This window comes from Rhynchophorus ferrugineus, unplaced genomic scaffold (assembly GCF_030347505.1).
Source record: "Rhynchophorus ferrugineus isolate W39M unplaced genomic scaffold, kcgeb_rfMv2 rfM2, whole genome shotgun sequence".
Classification (NCBI taxonomy): domain Eukaryota; kingdom Metazoa; phylum Arthropoda; class Insecta; order Coleoptera; family Curculionidae; genus Rhynchophorus; species Rhynchophorus ferrugineus.
The window spans coordinates 30,585,802-30,605,579 of NW_027472581.1; the positions used below are offsets into that span (position 1 = coordinate 30,585,802).

The 19,778-nt window shown below is 32.5% G+C and overlaps 2 protein-coding genes and 1 long non-coding RNA gene across 8 annotated transcripts in view; 1 reads left to right on the forward strand and 2 right to left on the reverse strand.

The window, feature by feature from the left end:
• The window catches only part of LOC143190567 (protein unc-13 homolog 4B), a 32,918-nt gene that overhangs the window by 7,811 nt on the left and 5,329 nt on the right, over positions 1-19,778 (reverse strand). For 5 of the 6 annotated variants that reach the window (XM_076394952.1, XM_076394947.1, XM_076394949.1 and 2 more), the window contains exons 4-11: positions 15,709-16,019; positions 10,587-10,603; positions 10,438-10,535; positions 10,215-10,382; positions 9,392-9,718; positions 6,468-6,742; positions 2,483-2,771; positions 2,264-2,419 (exon numbers count right to left, since the gene is read on the reverse strand). In XM_076394952.1, the coding sequence (XP_076251067.1) occupies positions 2,264-2,419; positions 2,483-2,771; positions 6,468-6,742; positions 9,392-9,718; positions 10,215-10,382; positions 10,438-10,535; positions 10,587-10,603; positions 15,709-16,019 (1,641 nt within the window). The remainder of the gene's footprint in view (positions 1-2,263; positions 2,420-2,482; positions 2,772-6,467; positions 6,743-9,391; positions 9,719-10,214; positions 10,383-10,437; positions 10,536-10,586; positions 10,604-15,708; positions 16,020-19,778) is intronic. The other variant, XM_076394948.1, reaches the window with a different exon arrangement.
• On the reverse strand, positions 8,008-9,037 carry LOC143190568 (uncharacterized). The gene is made up of 2 exons (XM_076394954.1): positions 8,589-9,037; positions 8,008-8,169 (listed from the first exon to the last, which is right to left on the reverse strand). Exons 1-2 carry the CDS (start codon positions 8,899-8,901, stop codon positions 8,150-8,152), a joined length of 333 nt encoding a protein of 110 aa, XP_076251069.1. The 5' UTR covers positions 8,902-9,037; the 3' UTR covers positions 8,008-8,149.
• On the forward strand, positions 18,527-19,523 carry LOC143190958 (uncharacterized). Its single transcript, XR_013004360.1, has 2 exons — positions 18,527-18,758; positions 18,807-19,523. It is a non-coding gene; the product is annotated as an uncharacterized LOC143190958 (long non-coding RNA).

A 19,778-nucleotide genomic window follows, 5' to 3' on the forward strand; every position in this document is an offset into this window, starting at 1 on the left:
AAGATTAATTAAAGATTATAGAAACTAAACCAGACAGAGCATTAAAGAAAATCATTAAAGAGTATCTCGTCTTGTTGCATGGAAGAAATATCAGCTTTTTATATTATCATGTGTTGTTCAAAAGGCACTGGTCTTCGTTTCAGAATCTGTCTGTTAAAAATGATCAATGTCTGTCAAATACGCTTTAAATTTTTATTTTTCCAGTACTTCCTTATATGGTTTAAAATGTGTTTAAAATCCCAAGTAATATTATTAGGTTTTTGTCATTCGCCCACTAAACACCCACCACAACAGATGTGGAGCTATTAAGTTGTGTTTTCCAGTCTTTACTCTATTTATAGACATTGTCGTTGTCAAATATATCAAGTTTTGCTTCTCATGTTATTGGGATATCAGCACATAGAGCAGATATAGGAATGCTTCCAAGACACTACTCTTCGGAATACTAAAAGGGGCGTATGCATTAATAAATGGAGATAATAATATTTAGAGAACGTAAAAATCTGTTAAATTGTTATACTTAATAGCAGTTCTAATTTTAGCACAATTTTATTATTATTTGCACTTCTAGAGATATCGGTCATAAGATATATTTTTTCTACGAAATATCTCTATTAAATAAAATACATAGTAATCACATATGTGAGCACTTATTAGTTATAATATCAATTGCTTATTAATCACTTAGGAGTAATTAATGGAGTAATCACTTGTAATATATGGACTGGGGATCTAGATTAATCACAAATAATGGCAAAAAACTAAGACACGCAAGTTAAGAAAATGTCTGTAAAAATATTGTCATATTGTTAAAAATTTTGGGAAGTTTATCCAAAGAGCAGCGTACAAAAATATCGAAGTGATTAGAGTCATGATTAAACACATGATTAAGGGCATAAATACCCAGCAGAGATAGGAGAAAAATTAAAAAAGAGAAAATCCAGAAGGTGGCAATACACCTGTAGTGAACCTACAGACATGATACAAACTATTTCTCTACCAACAATTGTATCAATATTTTTTGAGAAAATATTACTAGAGCGGGTGATGCCAATTTGGATTCAGGCAAGAACACTAGACAATCTACTGTGTCCAGAGAATAACGGACTATTGAACGTTGTTTGGCTGATAAAACAATATATTTTTTATATTTATTATAAAATCTTGCATTAGAGTCAGAATTGTTATAGTTAAACAAGAAGAAGCTTACTGGTGCCAATGCTTTATCTACTCTACATTCGTGATTTGCATTTGCTGATGATACTGCGATTATAGCTGTCGGAGACAATAGTGAAAAAGCCATACGAAAATTACAACAGGCAAGTGACAATATAAATAATTGGACACAAGCTTGAAAAGTAAAAATGAACGAAAGTAAATCCGTGCATATGCAGTTCACTTACAATCAGACCGTACAAGCACCAATAACATTAAATAATACTATCCTTTCATAAAGCAACAACGTTAAATATCTCGGATTGAATCTTGATACAAAACTTTGCTGGAAGGAACATATAAAGAAGGAAATAAAAGAACTGGGGAATTAAATGTAGGAAAATGTATTAGCTAATTGGAAGAACATCACAATTATTAGTATATAATAAATTGCTATTATATAAGCAAATATGGACATACGGAGTTCAATTCAAAACATCCCCATGTTCTGTAAATAGTAACATAAAAAAAATACAATTTTTTCAGAACAAAATCCTGAGAAGTGTCGTTGGCGCATCCAAATACTACAGGACTGACTACCTACATCGAGACCTTCAGATACCCACAGTCTGTCAAAAAATATAGAGAATTGCAAGGGGGCATGAGGAAAGACTCCATTCTCATGATAATATTGAAGTATTGCAACTTTTGGATCCCACCAGAGCAAGACACAGACTCAAAAAAATCAAACCAACTGATCTTTTGTAGTGAGGTGCATATAATAAAATACACAACAGTGACATCTATAAACATTATTTCACCAGAAACTGAGATAGGGGCGATGGGTCCTCCTAGTTATATACATAGACTTAAGTTATCATAAAGACAAATTGTAAGTTAGTCAGAAACGACTAGTAACAATTTAATTATTAATTAAATAATTTTAAAAAATATATTTATTATAGCTTAGTGCTAGATATAAACTAAACAAAGTGCTTTGAAAGCAATCTTCTCATAAGGTAAACACAAAATTCCCAAATTCGCGCAGGATTAATTTATATAATTTTAATTTTTAATCATTGAATACTAAATAAAATGCATAAAATACCTGATAAAACGTTACTAAACAGTCAAGAGCAGATGAACTGTAACGAACAGAATTTGCGCAAGGCAACAAGGTATCCTGTTGTAACTTCTTGTTAATGCGCGCCGATGCTGTGAAAGATTCTGCGTCTAACCATTGAGATACGGCTCCATGAAACCACTGAAAAACCATAAAATCAGAATTCATACATAAACTCCAACAAAAAAAACTGAAAAAACTCACTTGATGAAAATTTCCGATATAGAACTGAAAATCGTCCTCAAATAGCTCTCTTCCTAATTCAACAAATTTTTGTATTTTCATATACAAACAAAACAGTAGTCGTCCTCCTGATAGTGGGTCGTCTGATGACACTTCGGACATATCAGTGACCCGCTGTTTAGTGTTACAACCGAGGTAATGGATTTTTTTGAAATTTTTGCTAATTTGTTTTATTTTCGATTCTAGTAGTTTCGAAATTTTCTTTTCGTAAAATATATATAGGTGTTTGGCATAATGAAATTCCATATATCTAAAATAAAGTATGTCTAAAACAGAAGGTTCGCTCAAATTTTATGGTCAATTATAGCTCAATATTTTAATAAACACATTAAATTTTATCCTATTATTTATTGTATTAGGTTCTTACATGTATTCTAATGCTTTTTTACTTAAAAAATGTATTTGTTGTCCGTTAATTAAAATATGTTCCATCATTTTCTGCTTTTTCCATCGAAGAACGTGATGTGATTTAACAGTATCGATTTGAATGTCAATGTCAATGAAAGCATTTTAAGATGAAAAAAGTTCGAAGAAAATTAATTTTGTAACTTATTCAACGAAAACCCAGATTTAGCTCTGGCTAGTTCAGAAGCTGATGGATAAAAAGAAAGGAAATGGTTGCGAACTGTCTCGATGTCGTGGTTTCATTACTGGCCAGACAAAAAAAAAAGACTTTTCCGTGGCGTATTCTGAATGGCGATAAAAATTAAATCTACTACTACTATAATTTCAAATATAGAAGACGCGGAATGTTTATAGTCATGAAATATTGCTATATATCAAGGGATCAGCAAAGCTACTAAAACCTAATAAAACTGTTTCTGTAGATGTATTCCAAAGTTAATTGAAGAAAGTGAACGATGTATTGTTGCAAAAAAGATCAGGAATAGCTAGTACCAAACGTGAAGCACACTTCACAAGTCACATAATGTCACATTTTTCATAACAACGTTAGGCTACACGAGACTTGCGAAAGAAATACACTGTTGCGGCACGAAGGGGCTCAAGTTCTGCCGCACCCAGCGTAGTAATCAGCGCCATCTGATTACCAACTGTTCAAGTCGGTTAAGGTTAAGATTAAGCGTTGAAGAAGTGCGAAATTGGATTTATAATTGGGTTACTGTCAAATTAACGCGGTTTTTTCTGCACGGTATTGCCATGTTGCCAGAAAATGTTGAAAAATAGAATGAAAAATAATGCAAAAGATAAGTACCATTTTTAATGTAATATTTTGATCAATAATGCATTTCTAAAGTAAAAAATGATCAGAATACATACAAACACCTAATATTGTCATGTATCAAGATTACCAATCGATCATATTACTTATTTTTAGCATTGGGAACTATCGACTGAAAACGACTATCGACTGTTTAGTAATTGACTATTTACAATCGACGGCTTCAGGTTTCGGTTTGACTGATTTTACTACTTTATTTTGCTATCGGCTGTTTCAGTTATCTACTTTCAGTTGCTATTTTTGGCTCGATTGATCTGACTACACTGTATTATCGGCTGTTTCAGTCATGTACCTTCAGTTACTATTTTCGAACCTTTCAACTTTACCGTCCTAGCCGCGATCTTGAAAATAATGTGCCAAATTTATGCTTATATACATTCATATGTAATATATATGGTTTTATATGTTTTGTTTATAGTATGATTGTAAATAACAATATATTGTACGTTAATATAGCAGTATTTCGAAACCCTGTTTCTCAAGATTATTTATTATGTAATAAGGTAAAAAGAATAACATTCTGATTGACAAATAGAAACATAATTTTGTCTGTATTTACGTTATCTTCGTAACTATTGGGTCTTTTTTGAATATCTTTTTCGATTTTCTAGATCTCTCGATGTTTGTTCAAGCCTTTTGAATGTTAAAACTTCTTTCATGCAAGTTTCAAGGAGGCGATGGTTAAATAGTTCAAGATCGATTGAGAAAATATGATACACACATTTAGTATTCATTACTCCATTCCCCTTTACAATCAAGTCAAATATATAAAATATAATGTTGGAATGAAATGGAAGTAAACCAACTACTTTTATAATATTATGTCATTGTTACTTTCGGAATATCAAAATACGATTAAATATATTTAGGAACATTATTCCATTCCTTTTTCACACTGCCACTTGCCTTGCATTTAAAATTATTTAAAATGAAGTGATCTATACAGCACAGAGAATCAAACTCCGTCCTTTTCTCTCTCAAAATTAGGATGGGAAGGAATTCGAAAGAAGTTCTGGACATACGTCATGAAGATATTTAATGTATTGCCTGTCGCAATTTGTAAATTCGTTTTAGAGTAAGACAATATTTTCCTTCTCATTTTATTCCAGTTAAAAAGAGATACAATGCTGTCCGATACGTTCGAACGCGTAAACGATTGAGCCTGCAAATGTCTTTCGGTTGTCAAATGTCGGCAACATTCTTCAAAGTATTAGTGATTGGATTAGAATCAAGAGCAACCTGTTGTTAGCTCTATCAGAGATTAAATATATGAAATCTTTAAAAACAGTGAGTTGTTTATTCAATATTAATATAATTTAATACAATTATTTCAGAAGAAACTGTGTGGAAAGTATCTACATATATAGAAATGGTATTTGAGATAGGACATCCCTTCGTACACTGTTAGGTAATATATGATTTAAATGGTGTAAGTAATGGAACTTTCAGGCATTGTTTTTAAAATAATACAATCTATAAAAGCATATAATAAAATCAAAGACGACTGATTATTTCAATTTGTGTATTTAGATGATGCATGTATATTTCAGAATGGGAAATTGAGACACTCATGGAAATATGATAATAAAATAGTGTTAAGATAACAAAAATTGATGGAAATAAGTAAACGTTAGTCATAACATGTTCTTTGTGCTGGAAACAGGAATGGTTAATAACACCTTCAGTTAGGATGAACTCGATCAGACATATTGAAGAAGAAATTGACAAAAGATGAAATTGTGAACAAATGTTAGATAGGTAGGAAATGAACAGCTTAGTTATTTATTTGAATAAAATTTATGGATGTGGGATTATGACTCAATGCTGACAATTTCCAAGACAGGGTGATGAGATTGGAAACAGCTAGAGGTGAGCATATAATTAACATACGATAACTGTAAGAAGTTGTATCGTAGAGTATGAACGATTTATGCGCATAGATATGTGTGTGATTGTTCAGAATTATACATGAGCATTAGGTTAGGATGTATGATTATAAGATTAATACTAACTTTTTCGTAGATTTGGTAAATACACTAGGGAGATTAATTTTATCAAGATAGAACACACTTAGTAACAGAAGAAACACAAAAAACAGTGATATCAAAATGACTTGACAAGGAAATACATGATCGAAAGAAACAAGAGTTTAAAACAAAAACATAAAAAATAAGCCCTCCAGGGAATACTACTACATAAAAAAACACGCTTAGAACCCTAGCTAGTGGAGAGGAAAAGAGTTCAATGTAAATATAATAAAATATCTTCAACCTAAAAACTATTGTGCCTGCATAATTAACTGTAGTTTAAATTATTCGATAATATATGCATTAGATGTACTATAATTTTAGAATAAATTATATTTCATATCAGTTTTGTTCCATCATTTTATTTAGACTAAAATTTTATTATATGTCAAGGACAAAATAAACTAAAACTCATAATTGATGCGGCAATATTGCGACGTTTCGAAGTTATAAATTGAGATTACGTATGTTCAAAAAGTTCTCTGGATAGATTATACATCTCCATCTGTTATCGCGAATAGAAAAACAGACGAGGCCTGCATTTGATTGAAATAGCAATTCTTATTTTCAGCCCCTAGTTTTTTTACTATTGAGTAGTTCGACTGTTGCGTGACTATCGACTCTTTCGACTATTTTCAGTCGATAATTCTCAACGCTAGGCTATTTTTAATATACTCACTCGATAAATAAGTTATTGTAATACTTCACCGTTTTGTCCAAATCGTCCTGAATGACCTGACAAACATGTATTAAGTTTTTAAGCTGCGTTAACTCAGTTGAGTTTTCCTCAGCTTTTTCCAATGGAAACGCGAGCCATTTGTCGGCCTCTTCCGTTGTGGTTGATGATAGCGTTTCGGTCAAATCACACATTTTCTGGTCGTCAATAAACTTAATATTTGTTCGATACAATAGCAATTCTTTAATTACTTTTAATATTTTTAAAACCTCTGAAAACTGAAATATAAAACATCTAGAATGTTTATAACTAGTGTTAGATTGTTATAGAGAAAACTTTAAACTGTATTAATATCATCTTTCTCCAGTTAGTATATATAATTTATAAGTAAAATATATTTTTGATATATCAGTATGACTTTTTGGAAAAGAAACATTTCCTTGGAGATCACATTTTTTGTTTTAAAAACGTTTCTGAATAAATTTAGGGTGCTTAATAATTTGAGTGATATCAAAATCCTTAATAAACCCTTTTAAATAACTTCAGAATTGAGTGACAACTGACAGAATATTAGCCGTTTTATTATTTTACTGTAATTATATGTGAAAGGAGATACAGCCCCTTTCTTGGGTAAATCTAAGACAGAAAATTATTTATACAAGGGTAGTTTGATAAGTCAGCAACTTGAATTTCCTGCGTTATAACTTGAATACGGTTGAAACCATAGCTGCCCCCAACCGCCATCTATTAATAGACTACTAGGAGGTTTTGAGAAAGATGCGTCATTTAATTAATGCTTAACAGTCATTGATAGTAGACAACCTCTCGGACTGGACAAAATACAACTTTTTTGAACACGCTTGCGAGGAGCTCGGCTTTTTCTGATTTGTGAAGGCGATATGCGTAGAGGAATCAGCCTTCAGATGGGGGATTGCGTTCGAATTTTCCCCCATTATGCTTTTGGCTGCCTTTTTTATTTGGGGAAGAGGGGTTGTCTAGCTTTTGAAGAAATGATTCCCAGTTCTTCTCGTTCCAGGCTCTAACCCTGTCCCTGACTTCTCTGATTGCGCGCTGCGCCGCGCGTTTATCCTCTGGGTCCAGTGTGGCGCGAGCTCTTCTGGCTAATCGGTTTTTGTACCTGATTAGTTCTTTTAATTCTCTACGGAGGTTAAATTGAAACAGTTCAGGGCTACTTGTTTAAGTTGCTTTGTCTGCAGCTGTCTGAATATCTAGATCGTCTGAAGCATTAATACTTGGGATAGGTCCCGTCCGTTGAAACTCGAGTTGAAACAAATTCCAGTCGGTGATTTTCATGGGTTTAGGGACAATGGAACTCAGTGGAAAGTCGCTGATGGTGAGGAGGATTGGTCTGTGGTCAGAATCGATATCTGGAAGTACTTGCAGGTCAGAGGCTTGATTCGAATTTTAATAGATGAAAAAGTCAATTATTGTTTGTTCGCTTGGAGCAATTAGCCCAAGTTCCATCTCATCTATTATCCCGGTGGAGCCCACACCAACAGTGTTTGGTCTGCTTGTGCTCCAAAATGGATGGTGTACATTAAAATCTCCTCCGATGAATTTGGAGGTATTTCCTTGAAATAATGACTTAAATTCATCTTCAATGACTCTGCCTTTTTTCCGATAGATTGATGTGAATTGAATTCGCCTGCTATTTGATTCGATTGCTATGGAAGTATGTTCAAGACTTGAGAGAGACTGCGATTGCAGTTGGATGTGCTTGGTGTTATTATTAACAACGATGGCTGCACCACCGGCCTGGCCTGTTATTCTGTCGTTTCGATAAATTGAGTAATTTGGAATCTTAAAGCGGATGGAGGGTTTCAGAAACGTTTCCTGGAGAAGCAATATGTCGACATTATGAGTCGTCAGTGCGGTGATAAATTCCTCTTTCTTAACACGCACGGAAAATGCATTCCAAGACATTACTATTAGTGATCGTGGAGGAGAATTAACCATGGCGAGCCGATAGTAATTCTTCCAGTAGCTGTGTACTGATGGCGTTGAAAATGGTCTCCTTCGAGTTTGTGTTGTTGGAAGGACCAGCCAGACGACTGTTATCCTGAATTCCTTATACATGAGTGGGAGGAGGGATTGGTCTTTTACGTTTGGTTGTTTTTGGAGCAGGTCGGCATTGGCATCCCGAGTAATTTGCGGTGTGTGGTTCTCCACAGTTGGCGCATTTTGGCGGGGTTTTCTGTCTTTGGGACAGGTGCGTGAGTCGTGTTTGGTTGCGCACTGCTGTCTTCTTGTTGTGGATGCACAGTGTTTTATGGCTGAAGCTCCTCCCTCGGGTTCTTGGTGGTGGTGGACAAGGCTGGTCCAAGAAACCCTTTTCTGTATACCGATTGGCTGAGAATATCTGGGTGGGAAACACTCTTCCAGCTAGGAAGTTCTCACGCTGATAAACCATGTGCATTTCGGACTCTTAAGGAATTCCCAAAAACTCCACAATTTCGGGTCTTCTAGATATTTATGGTTAGGCGCCATTTATGGTTAAGAGTCCTCTACCGGTTCTATCATCCGACACGTTTCGTCTAGCCTCGGTACCTGAACCCTCGTTATCCCAAACACTCGACAACGAGCTGATCGTAATAATCCTTGCTGAACACGTCTGTTCTGTTTACTTGGTATCTTTTTGCCTATCAAGTTAAGTCGCAACAATAACATTTTATATTTATTACTACAAAAGTAATTTTTTACTTACAAAAGTAAATAATTATCCAAAAGTTTTATTCTGATAAATTTATGTTTTCAACAATTTTTTCTTGGAACTTACTGATCAAATTTTATAAAATAAAGGTAAAATACTGTACTATTTAACAATTAAATATTTGTTTTTTGAACTTGTAGGTTAATCATTGTATACTGATGTTCTATTGTTTATATAAAAAAAACTTTTTTCGTACCTGTTTGATAATCATATTCTGGCTCCAAACGGTGACCCTGCTAGTTTTAATGATACTAAACAACGATGGTACTAGCGACTGCATCGCTTTCCAAAACATCTCCAATTCCTCATCTGTCAAATCTTGGTTTTGAATGGGTTCGACCAGGTTTTGAATTAATCTAGAGAACACCGTAAAATTCAATGGGGTTGTATGGTGGACTTCCGCATAGGCTAAAAACGAACAGAGATCTACTGAAGTCTGAGATAGGCCATTTTGGACAGCGTGTTCTTGGAGGATTTGTTCAGCGTCGGAATGAGTCATCTGGCACCACCAATACGGAACAATCTGTAAACAATCTCTTGTTTATAAAGAAAATCGAATGTAATTTCATGTTAATTAATATTAAGAGATTAGTTGGAGCGAAAGTCGAACATTAGTTATTAAAGATTTTTGAGGAAATAGGATTGATAGTAATAAAGTCGACTTACTCTTTGCACATGTTACAATTCTGACAAAACTGTTCATAGTTAGGCTTAAAATATTCAATCTAACAATTGGTTGTTAATTATTAATTATCATCACTCTAAGTTAAGAACTGCTTTAAAAAGTTAAAACCATAATCGATGAATGGGATATCAAATGATTGATGAATTGGCAAGCAGATTTCTTCAAATTAAACAACAAGAATAATGAATGTCGTACATGAATCATCTTGAGCCTTTCATCATGTACAGTAACTGTTATGGTAAACTGTTATCTAATGCAGAATAATGTCAAAACTATCGAATTTAAGTTAGATCAGAGCGTTCGTGCCTCTGATAATTTGAATCATCATACATACCTCTGATAAACTTAGGTCGTGTTGTAACAACTTCTTCCTCAGATATTTATGATAATCAAACGATGTATCTTCTGGTTCTTTATAGTTCAATGTTATGCCTACTTGGATTACGTACTCCTTGGTTGTGGTGATTTTGAACCACGTCACTGAGCTAGAACTATGCAGCTTCTGAAAAACTTTGAAGATTTAACAAGAAGTTCTAACTACTACTGACTTTGCTTACTTTATATGGTATTACTGCTTTGCCAAACAATTTCGTAGATGTCGCATCTTCCCACAGAGTTAGTTCAAGCATATCAAATTGGTCATGATTCAGAATTCTAAAAATTAAGATAGTGTCAGTAATACGTGCGTATGTCTGATGAAGAAAAATAACAAAAAAAGAAAAACTGCTCTTGGTTTAAGACTGTTATTAATTGATATGGTTCTGGAGACATACTATAACATTGTACCAAAGGTAATTCTAAAGATTGCTAAGAATTCTTTGTAAATTTTAGTGGTATTAACTTCTTAATAAAGCACTAACCCAATATTGCTTGTAATAAATACGAGAATTTTAATAGTTATAAAAGAGTTTCATAGAATTTTAATTTCTCATTTGTTAGTAAGCTGTTAGTTCCTCGTGGAACATAAGACAAAGTAGAAAGCAATAGATGTTTTCTATTTTAATATAGATAGAATAAACAAGGGCAAGATTGAAGAGTGAAAAAAAAAATCAAAAAAACAATGCAATATTATTTTAAAAATATACAGTAATTATTCTTTTAAATAGCCTGATGCATTTATTGTTTTTGTAATATATATTTTGTAAATATATAAAAATAAATAAATAATAATATAAAAATATAATACAAAACACATATGACAAATAGAAGAGATTATGAATTATTAACAGTACATTTGTAAACATTTTCAAGCATTGATAAATATTAACTTGTTTGGCGATTAATATAATAAGATATGTCAATGTATGACGTTTTGTATACATTTTTTTGGTTATTTACTTTATAGATCTATTACTTCATTTATTATTCCATACTTATGTTTATAACAAGTTATATAGTTTATAACATAAAAGTAAATATAGATCATGTATACTTATATTTGATGCTCTGAAGTTGTTACAGTTCTGAAAATAATCTTACTTATGATATTTTGTTGTAATGCTCAGTGGCGTAGTAAATAACGCTTCTTAGTGCTAGTTAAATATTACTAAATATTAGTGAGTGTTAGTTCCCGAGATAGTTTGCATATGTTTTTATATTTTTAATATACAGACATTAATTATTTGAATTAATGTTATCTATCAAATACATTTCCGATCTTGTATAGAAAATACTGTGAAAACGTTTTAGGCTTTAGTAATGACGGCTAAGTTCGGTTCCAACTTTCGTAAGGAGAAGACGTATTTTCATTACGTTCCAAGCTCTAGAAAGATACCTTCTTTTAAAGACCCAGTATTTTAATACGGTTATTTAATTGAATGTTTAAAACGCATAACAGATGCGGCTATCCGTCTCTCAGCGCGCGTAAGGTGTAGTGTTTACTTGTCCAGACAAAAAGACTGCATCTCATTTTTATTAGTGTTTTAAAATTATTTTCCCTTATTATTAACCATTTACATTTATAGTATTTTTGGTCTAAAACTAGTGCAAAAAAATACGTGAGTGAAAAATGAAGTGCGTGAAATAAACAATGCATTTATTTAATTTTTTTATTTTTTGGAAGTAAATAAAATAAAATAAACCAATCTAAAATGGCAAAAAAGAGCGATTCAACCAAATCACCTGCACACTCTGATATAAGATTAGAGCAATCAGCAATAGCGCAAACACTACAACAGAATGGACTACAGTCATTAACAAAAAACGATTGAGAAGCCCAGAAGAAGAAATCGCGAGGAAACAAACAATGATCAGTGACTATTGGTTACAGAAACTAAGAGAGACAAAAAACAGCTTTAGCGACCTATTAGAAGAAATTGAAGAAAATATAAAACCAAGCCCTGAAAAAGTTGTTCCCAAACTACCACCAATAACAGTTTATAAGGTAGTAGTAGTAAAACACATCCATGACCTATTGAAAACCACCACTACGAACTAAACAATTAAAGCAGTGAGCTATGAAACAATAAAAATCCAATTGCTCGAAGCGAAGCACTTTATATTTTAGTAAAAGAATTAGACGAAAGAAATACCCAGTACCATACATTCAGGCCAAAATCCGAGAGAACATTTAAATTCGTGTGAAAAGGATTACATCACGGGACGGACTTTAACACCATCAAGGTAGCACCAGCTGAACAAGGCCACGAGGTCGTGGAGGTTCACAATACACGACATCGTACGACAAAAAAACCTCTGCCTATGTTCTATATTGATTTAAAACCTAATGGAAATAATAAGGCGGTGTATGAAATCACCAAATTAGGAAACAATATTATTAAATGCGAACCACCACATACAAAAAGAATTATACCACAATGCACGAGGTGACAAGCGCAGGAGCACACAAAAACTTACTGTCGCAAATCATTTAGATGCGTAAAATATGTAGAACACAAAACAGGAGATTGTACTTATAAAGATCGCGATGATAAAGTGAAATGTGCTAACTGTAACGGAAATCATCCAGCGAACTACAAGGGTTGCGCAGTTCACAAAGAACTACAGCAGAAACTCTATCCTGCCTTAAGAAAAAAAAAGGCATAACAGCAACAAAAACAATCCACACCTACAAGTCCATCCACCAGACCAAATCAACCAAACATAACTTCTCTGCCCAAATGGTTGAAAATGGTTCAACACGAAAACGAGAAACCACATCACAACCTACTGAAACTAGCAGCAATATCTCAAGATTAGAAAATATGATGGCCAAATTAATGGATCAAATGAGTACGATGCTTGGTCTACTCACAACTGTCGTCAGCAAACTTGCCTAATGCCTGAAATCATTAGCTACAAAATCGCCGTCTGGAATGCCAATGGGCTCCAACAACACGCCAGGGAACTAAAAATGTTCGTAACTGAAAAAAAAGTAAAAGCATTTCGAAAAAGAAAAATTCCGCAAAGACTACCTGCAAGCCACCAGTATAACTATAGAGGAAGTCCATGGACCATTAACAATGTCTGCAATTTATTGCCCATTCAAACATAACAACAAGGCAGGCAGAACACTTTCAAGAATTCTTCAGTACGCTAGGTAATAGATTTATAGCCGGAGGAGATTACAATGCAAAACATTTAATGTGGGTTTCAAGAATAATAACCTTAAAAGGTAGAGAACTATTAAAAACAATAAAGACAGATAATTTACAACATATCTCTACTGGTGAACTAACATATTGGCCTTCAGACTGAAATAAAAAACCAGATACTATAGATTTATGTATTACAAAAAATATTGATACAAAAAAGTGTCATGCAGAATCATGTTTCGACCTTTCTTCTAATTATTCACCAATAATAGTAACACATTCTTCAAAAATTACCATCAAAGATAAACCCCCTTCTCAGCATCAATAAACCTACAAACCCACCTGGAGCTAATACAATTATGGTTGAAGACATGGCGCATTAAAGCCAATGAAACAAAATCCGCGCATATAACGTTTACCCTGCGTAGAAGAACATGTCCACCAGTGAATATCTATCATCGTCAATTTCCCCAAGCAGAGCATATTAAATATCTTGGTATGCACTTAGATCGACGCCTAACCTGGAAGAAGCACATACTCTCTAAACGAAAACAACTTGGACTTAAATTATATCAAATGTATTGGCTCATTGGGCTAAAATCCAAGTTGTCATTAGATAACACGGTATTGCTGTATGAGACTATACTCAAGCCCATTTGGGCATCTGGAATCCAACTATGGGGTACCGCTAGCAAATCTAACATACTTATCATTCAACTGTTCCAAAATAAAGTGTTGCGTGCCATTGTTGATGCTCCGTACTCTATTTCAAATAAAGTGATACAACGCGATATTCCTCTTGAACCTATAACGAGTGTCATTCAACGTGTTTGTGTGCGAAGATATAAACGTTTAACACCACTTGATCTGATTACTGGACATATGTAGACTTTAGAATAAGCTTTAGAATAACTCTAATTAATTAAGATAATATTTTATACAGAAGATTGCTTAATGAAGTGATTTTTTACATGCCACGTATATATAATATAGACATAAGAAATACTTATTGCCATTAGGGCAGATTGTGGAATCACGAAGAGTAATAAAAAAAATCTTTGAAGAGAAGAAAATCAGACCATATAATACATTTGACCTCTTCCCAGACTACTTCCGTAGTTCTTAAACAATTAACAGTTACTTAATATTGTTGTTTGAATGTATAATTTAAGATCTAATTGATTGGTACACTGTAAATCTCGTCAATTCGTGTTCTAATGCTAAAACAAACAGAGCTTGTTCACCGTAACTTTCAACAAACAAACAATTTATTTATGTGGAACCGTTTTTTATAGCTATATTTCTATTGTTTATATTCTTATTCAAAATAACTAAACGCGTTAACTATAATCATTAAATAAAAATACTACTCGTAATAGAATCTATTAGACATTTATTTGATTTCTATGTTTTAGAAATTTAATAGATGATTTAATTGATTTATGATGATTGATGATGAATTATCGCCACGCTGATAAATTATAACCAAACGCTATCAGAATAAAGTTGCAGAGGTATTTATAGATGGGAACTGTTATCATAAAGATATAAACACGACGCATAAAAATATTGTAAAAGTTTTTATAAAAAAATACACAGAATTAAAATATCTTTTGAAAATTGTTTGTTCTGTTTTTTTGTTTTAGAACACCACAAGCATTGGGCATATATCGAGTAGAATTTAAATCCTCCCCCCCCTCAGTAGCCTTAAACTTTTTGAATGATTGAAAACATGTTTTACTTTTGTTTTCTGTTTCCTCGATAGACACTAACATCTGGGCCGTTAATTAAAATATTTCTTTAACATTTATAACACTATTATTTGACAATCTTGGATAGTTTTAGTGTAAAGTGTAGACAGTATTTAACATCAATGGAAATATAATGAAATCAAATAAAAAATTGAAATGTTTTTTTTTTAATTTTATTCTATTTGTATTTTAAATTCTCCTTTTTACCAACGATCTGGAGTGGATCTACAGTTTAACGTGGGCTCCGAACCACGCTCCTCAGCATCAAGTCTACCGAGTGGCGAGTGACCAACTTAGAAATCATCCCAGAAGACATCCGGTCTTACCCAGCCTGGTCACTGGCGTGACTGGGATCATTTTCCTTGTCGGATTTTACACTCTTGTCTAGGACAAACACAAAAACAACCATAAACATACATTTACGACCATGCCCCAGCAGTATTCGAACCCACGACTATCGCAACAGTAGGTGGACCGTCCTGTCGCCTTTACCATTGCGCTAACCAAGCCGGTCCATTGTATTTTACGTAATACTTATACTTACATAACATGTTTCTGGTCTGGTCCTTGGATGGGCCACGTTTGTTCGATATTGCTAATTGAGAGCAACTTTACCCTCAATTTCACATTAGAACAGTCGTATTCTGGGAGCTGTCTATCATTGACGATTTTTACCTTGATATTGAGTAATAATTGTGGATTTTCTTTTTTTCTGGCTACCTCTAATAACTCTTCGTGGCGCTCTGTGTTCATTCCGAACACATCTTGGACGTAGAGCAAGAGATGAGTCTGGTTTACTTCAGATCCGATTGGATGTGAAATGGTATAAAGTAACTCGGTGTATATATTTTCAACCTGTAAAAATTAATATTTTAGGCTCCTTTAGTTTGTTGTATACTTAATGTTATATATAGATTATAACGCTTCTAATTTTACATCGACTAATTAAACCGATATATTTTATTTTATTACAACATAAAAATGTTTAATACAGTGTTACAGTGTCTTTATATTGGGATGTTGAAATTTTAATTATTAGCTAAACATTAAATTTGCATTGGAAACCCATAATTCAATCGTCTTATGTAATTATTGAATGTAATAATGGTGATATTACAGTATATTATTAAGTAATGTTAGAGTGTTTAGTAATTGACCATTTTTTACTATCGATTGTTTCAACCGTTGTTTTCGGTCCCACTACTTTTTACTATCGACTGTTTCGGTCGACTACTTTCAGTCACTAATATCTGCGGTTGGTTATTAATTATCTGGTTTTATCGTCCTAACCGCAACCTTGAAAATGATGTGACAACTTTATACTTGTATATAAATATATGGTTTAATGTTTTTTTTTTGTAATATAATTGTATATAAATATCAACGTGCATTAATATAACAGCCTTTAGGAACTCTATATCCATTTTTTAATATTATTTATTAATGTAAAAAGATCATTTTGATTGATAAATATTAAAATAATTTTGACAGCATTTATATTATCTTGGCAACTGTTAGGTCTTTTACTTATTTTATTTATATTATCTCTATTAGGTTTTTTATTGACTTATTCGATTTTTTAAGTCTCTCGATGTTTGTTCAAGCCTGTTGAATCTTAAAACTTCTTTTATTGAAGCTTCAACGAATAATAACATTAAAATTTAGAGGTTTTCACTACATTCTTCTGGACAAGTGAAATAAATAAAATATAAAAATAATTTTACATTATTTAAAATTAAACTGTTCTTTTGAACATAATAAATTAATAATATTAAATAGAATTCAGCTCTATATTTTTCTATTCGGAAGAAAGTTCGAGAGGGAATACGTACATCTCAATATATAGAATATACATAAATCAATTACTTTTCTTATATTATGTCATTCTAAATATTAAAATACGACGACGTATTAGAAATCGTTATTCCATTCCTCTTTTCCCATTACCACTTTCCACTTAAAATTATTGAAAATGGATTTATCTATACAGTAGAAAGAATCAAACAATTATCTCCGTACCTTCCTCTCTCAAAATTAGTACGGGCAGGAATTCATACAACTCCGTTTGTTATCACAAATAGAAAAACAGTTGAAGCCTGCATTTTACTGAAATAGTAATTACTCTTTTCAGTCACTAGTTTTTTGACCATCGACTAATTCGCCGTTTCGCGAGTATCGATTATTTCGACTGTTTATAAAATTATCAATTTTGGTTTCAGAAACTGACTGAGTGTGATGATTTTGATGTTAATTATAAAGAACGGCTGACAACGCTTCGAAAACAATGAATTGTAAAATATTTTAGCCAAAAACCCGACACAACCGGTCAAATAATGTTCAGACAAATTAGCAGTTGATCAAATATTTCATAATCATTTATATTTCCAGACGTTTATATGCGATGTGAAATATCCAAAGAGAGTAATAGCTACCATACGAATTAACTGCAAATGGAAATTCTTAGCCTTTCAACATCGCGATTTCATTGCTTACCTGGCAAACAATGAAAAGTTGATCTACTACGACAATTCCAACCATAAAAAGTCATGGGTTAGTCTAGGGAAATAATCCAAACATATCAACACCTAAGTTGAAATATTCATGGCCAATAAAGTGTTGCTGTGATGAAAGAGTTAGAAAGCTATGAAAAAGAGGTAGTTGTCAACAGTGTACCATCAGAACAGAGTACTCATTATATAGTCTATCCAACGTTTTTTGTACACACGTCCAAGGCAATACATTGTACAAGATGTACAATGTATTGCCTGCCGAAATTTGTAATTTTTGTTTTGTGTATCGTTTTAGAATCGTTAGTTAAAAAGAGACACAATGCTGTCTGACAAGTTCGAACGTGTAACCGAACTAGCCTGTTAAACTCGTCTGGTTGCCAAATGTATGCAAAATTCTTCAAAATAATAGTGATAAGAGCTTATAAACCGGTAAACGTTATTTTCATGCTTTGCTTGTTTTGATAAATTTCAAATCGCTGTTTATTATTACTCTGATTGAAAATTCCGAAGCTAGACAGAACAAATTGTGTTTCTAATCAGTTACTTTGAACAACCAATACCCCCCCCCCCAATAAACATTTTTGCTGTTAAATATTCATTTGCTGCGATATTAATTGAAAATATTTTTTAGTGTGTTGCAGCTATACTAAATATTAGTATGGAGACGGTGAGTGAAACATCTCAAAAAATGAAAAATATGATCTGGAATTCACTGAAAAGAGAAAACGTCCTCATAGAACGCGGGTGACAAATCAAGATTAGCTTGATGTTAGCTGTTTCAGAGATAAAAATATGAAATGTATAAAAACAGTAAGTAGTTTTTCAATACAAACATAATATAATACAATTATTTTAAAGGAAACCGTTAGTCTGAAAAGTATCAAAGAGGTCGAAGGATCGAACTATATTGCTTCCAAAGTATACAATTTTAAAAAGCATATTATAAAATGAAGGAAGACTTATTATTTCAATTTAGGTATTTAAATAAGACATGGATATTTCAGAATGAGACTAATTTACCCAACGGTCACTGACAAGATGATAATAAAAATAATGTTATGACAACAAAAGTTGATGGAAAAAGGTAAATGTTGGAAATACGATTGATTAGGATATTAATAATTTATTGCAGATATAGTGTACATCATGCTAGAAACAGGAATGGTTAATTCGGTTTGGATGAACTCGATAAAATACATTGAAGAGGAAATCGACAAATGATGGAACTGTGAACAAATGTTAGATAGATTGGAAATTAACAGCTTACTTATTCACTTGAATGAAACTTTCTGAATATAGTATGATTCAATGCTGCCAATTTTTAAGACAGGATGATAAGAATGAAAACACGTAAAGGTGAGTATATAATTAATATATGAAAACTATAGGAAATCTTATTGTAGAGTGTAAGAGATTTATGGGCCCAGATATGTATGTAAATGTTCAGTATATACATGGGCATTTAGTTAAAATGTGTCAGGAGAGAAAGAATAGTAACTGTTTTGCAGATGTGGCTTAAATTCATTAAGGAGAATGTAGGGATTAAAACTAGTTTTATCGAGAAAGGTGTTTTCAAGTATTAACAGAACAAAAGAAGGAGAAATACAGTGATATTAAAATGTCTTTACAAGGAAACACTGCACCGAAGGATACAAGAATTAACCGTAAAAGGTAAATATGCTCTCTAATGAAAGTAAAATATATTACTAGGATAGACAATTGTTAATTAGATGGATTAGGCCTCCACGTGATAAAACTATATAAAAAGCGCCTAGAACTCTAACTCATACGTGGTATGGAAAATAGTTCAATGTAAATATAATCAAATACAAACCTAACCTACAAACTATTATAACTGTGTACTCAATTGTAGTTTTAAGTCCTTCGATAATATATGCATTAGATTTACTATAATGATAAAATAAATTATATTTGATAACAGTATTTTTATTTAATTATTTTATTTAGATTATAATTTTGTTGTATGTCAAAGCCAAACTGTACTAAAACTGATTAAGAACCAGGGGCAATATATTTTCAAATCTTCGCAATTTTGCAAAATGTGTTTTTTTTCTTATTTCCTTCTTACAAAATCTACACCATA

Coding starts and splice junctions, on each gene's coding strand:
- LOC143190568 (XM_076394954.1), bottom strand. CDS start 8,901: ATGCACATGGTTTATCAGCGTGAGAACTTCCTAGCTGGAAGAGTGTTT. Junction 8,170..8,588: donor TGCTCCAAAAACAACCAAAC/GTAAAAGACCAA, acceptor GTCTCTCTCAAG/TCTTGAACATACTTCCATAG.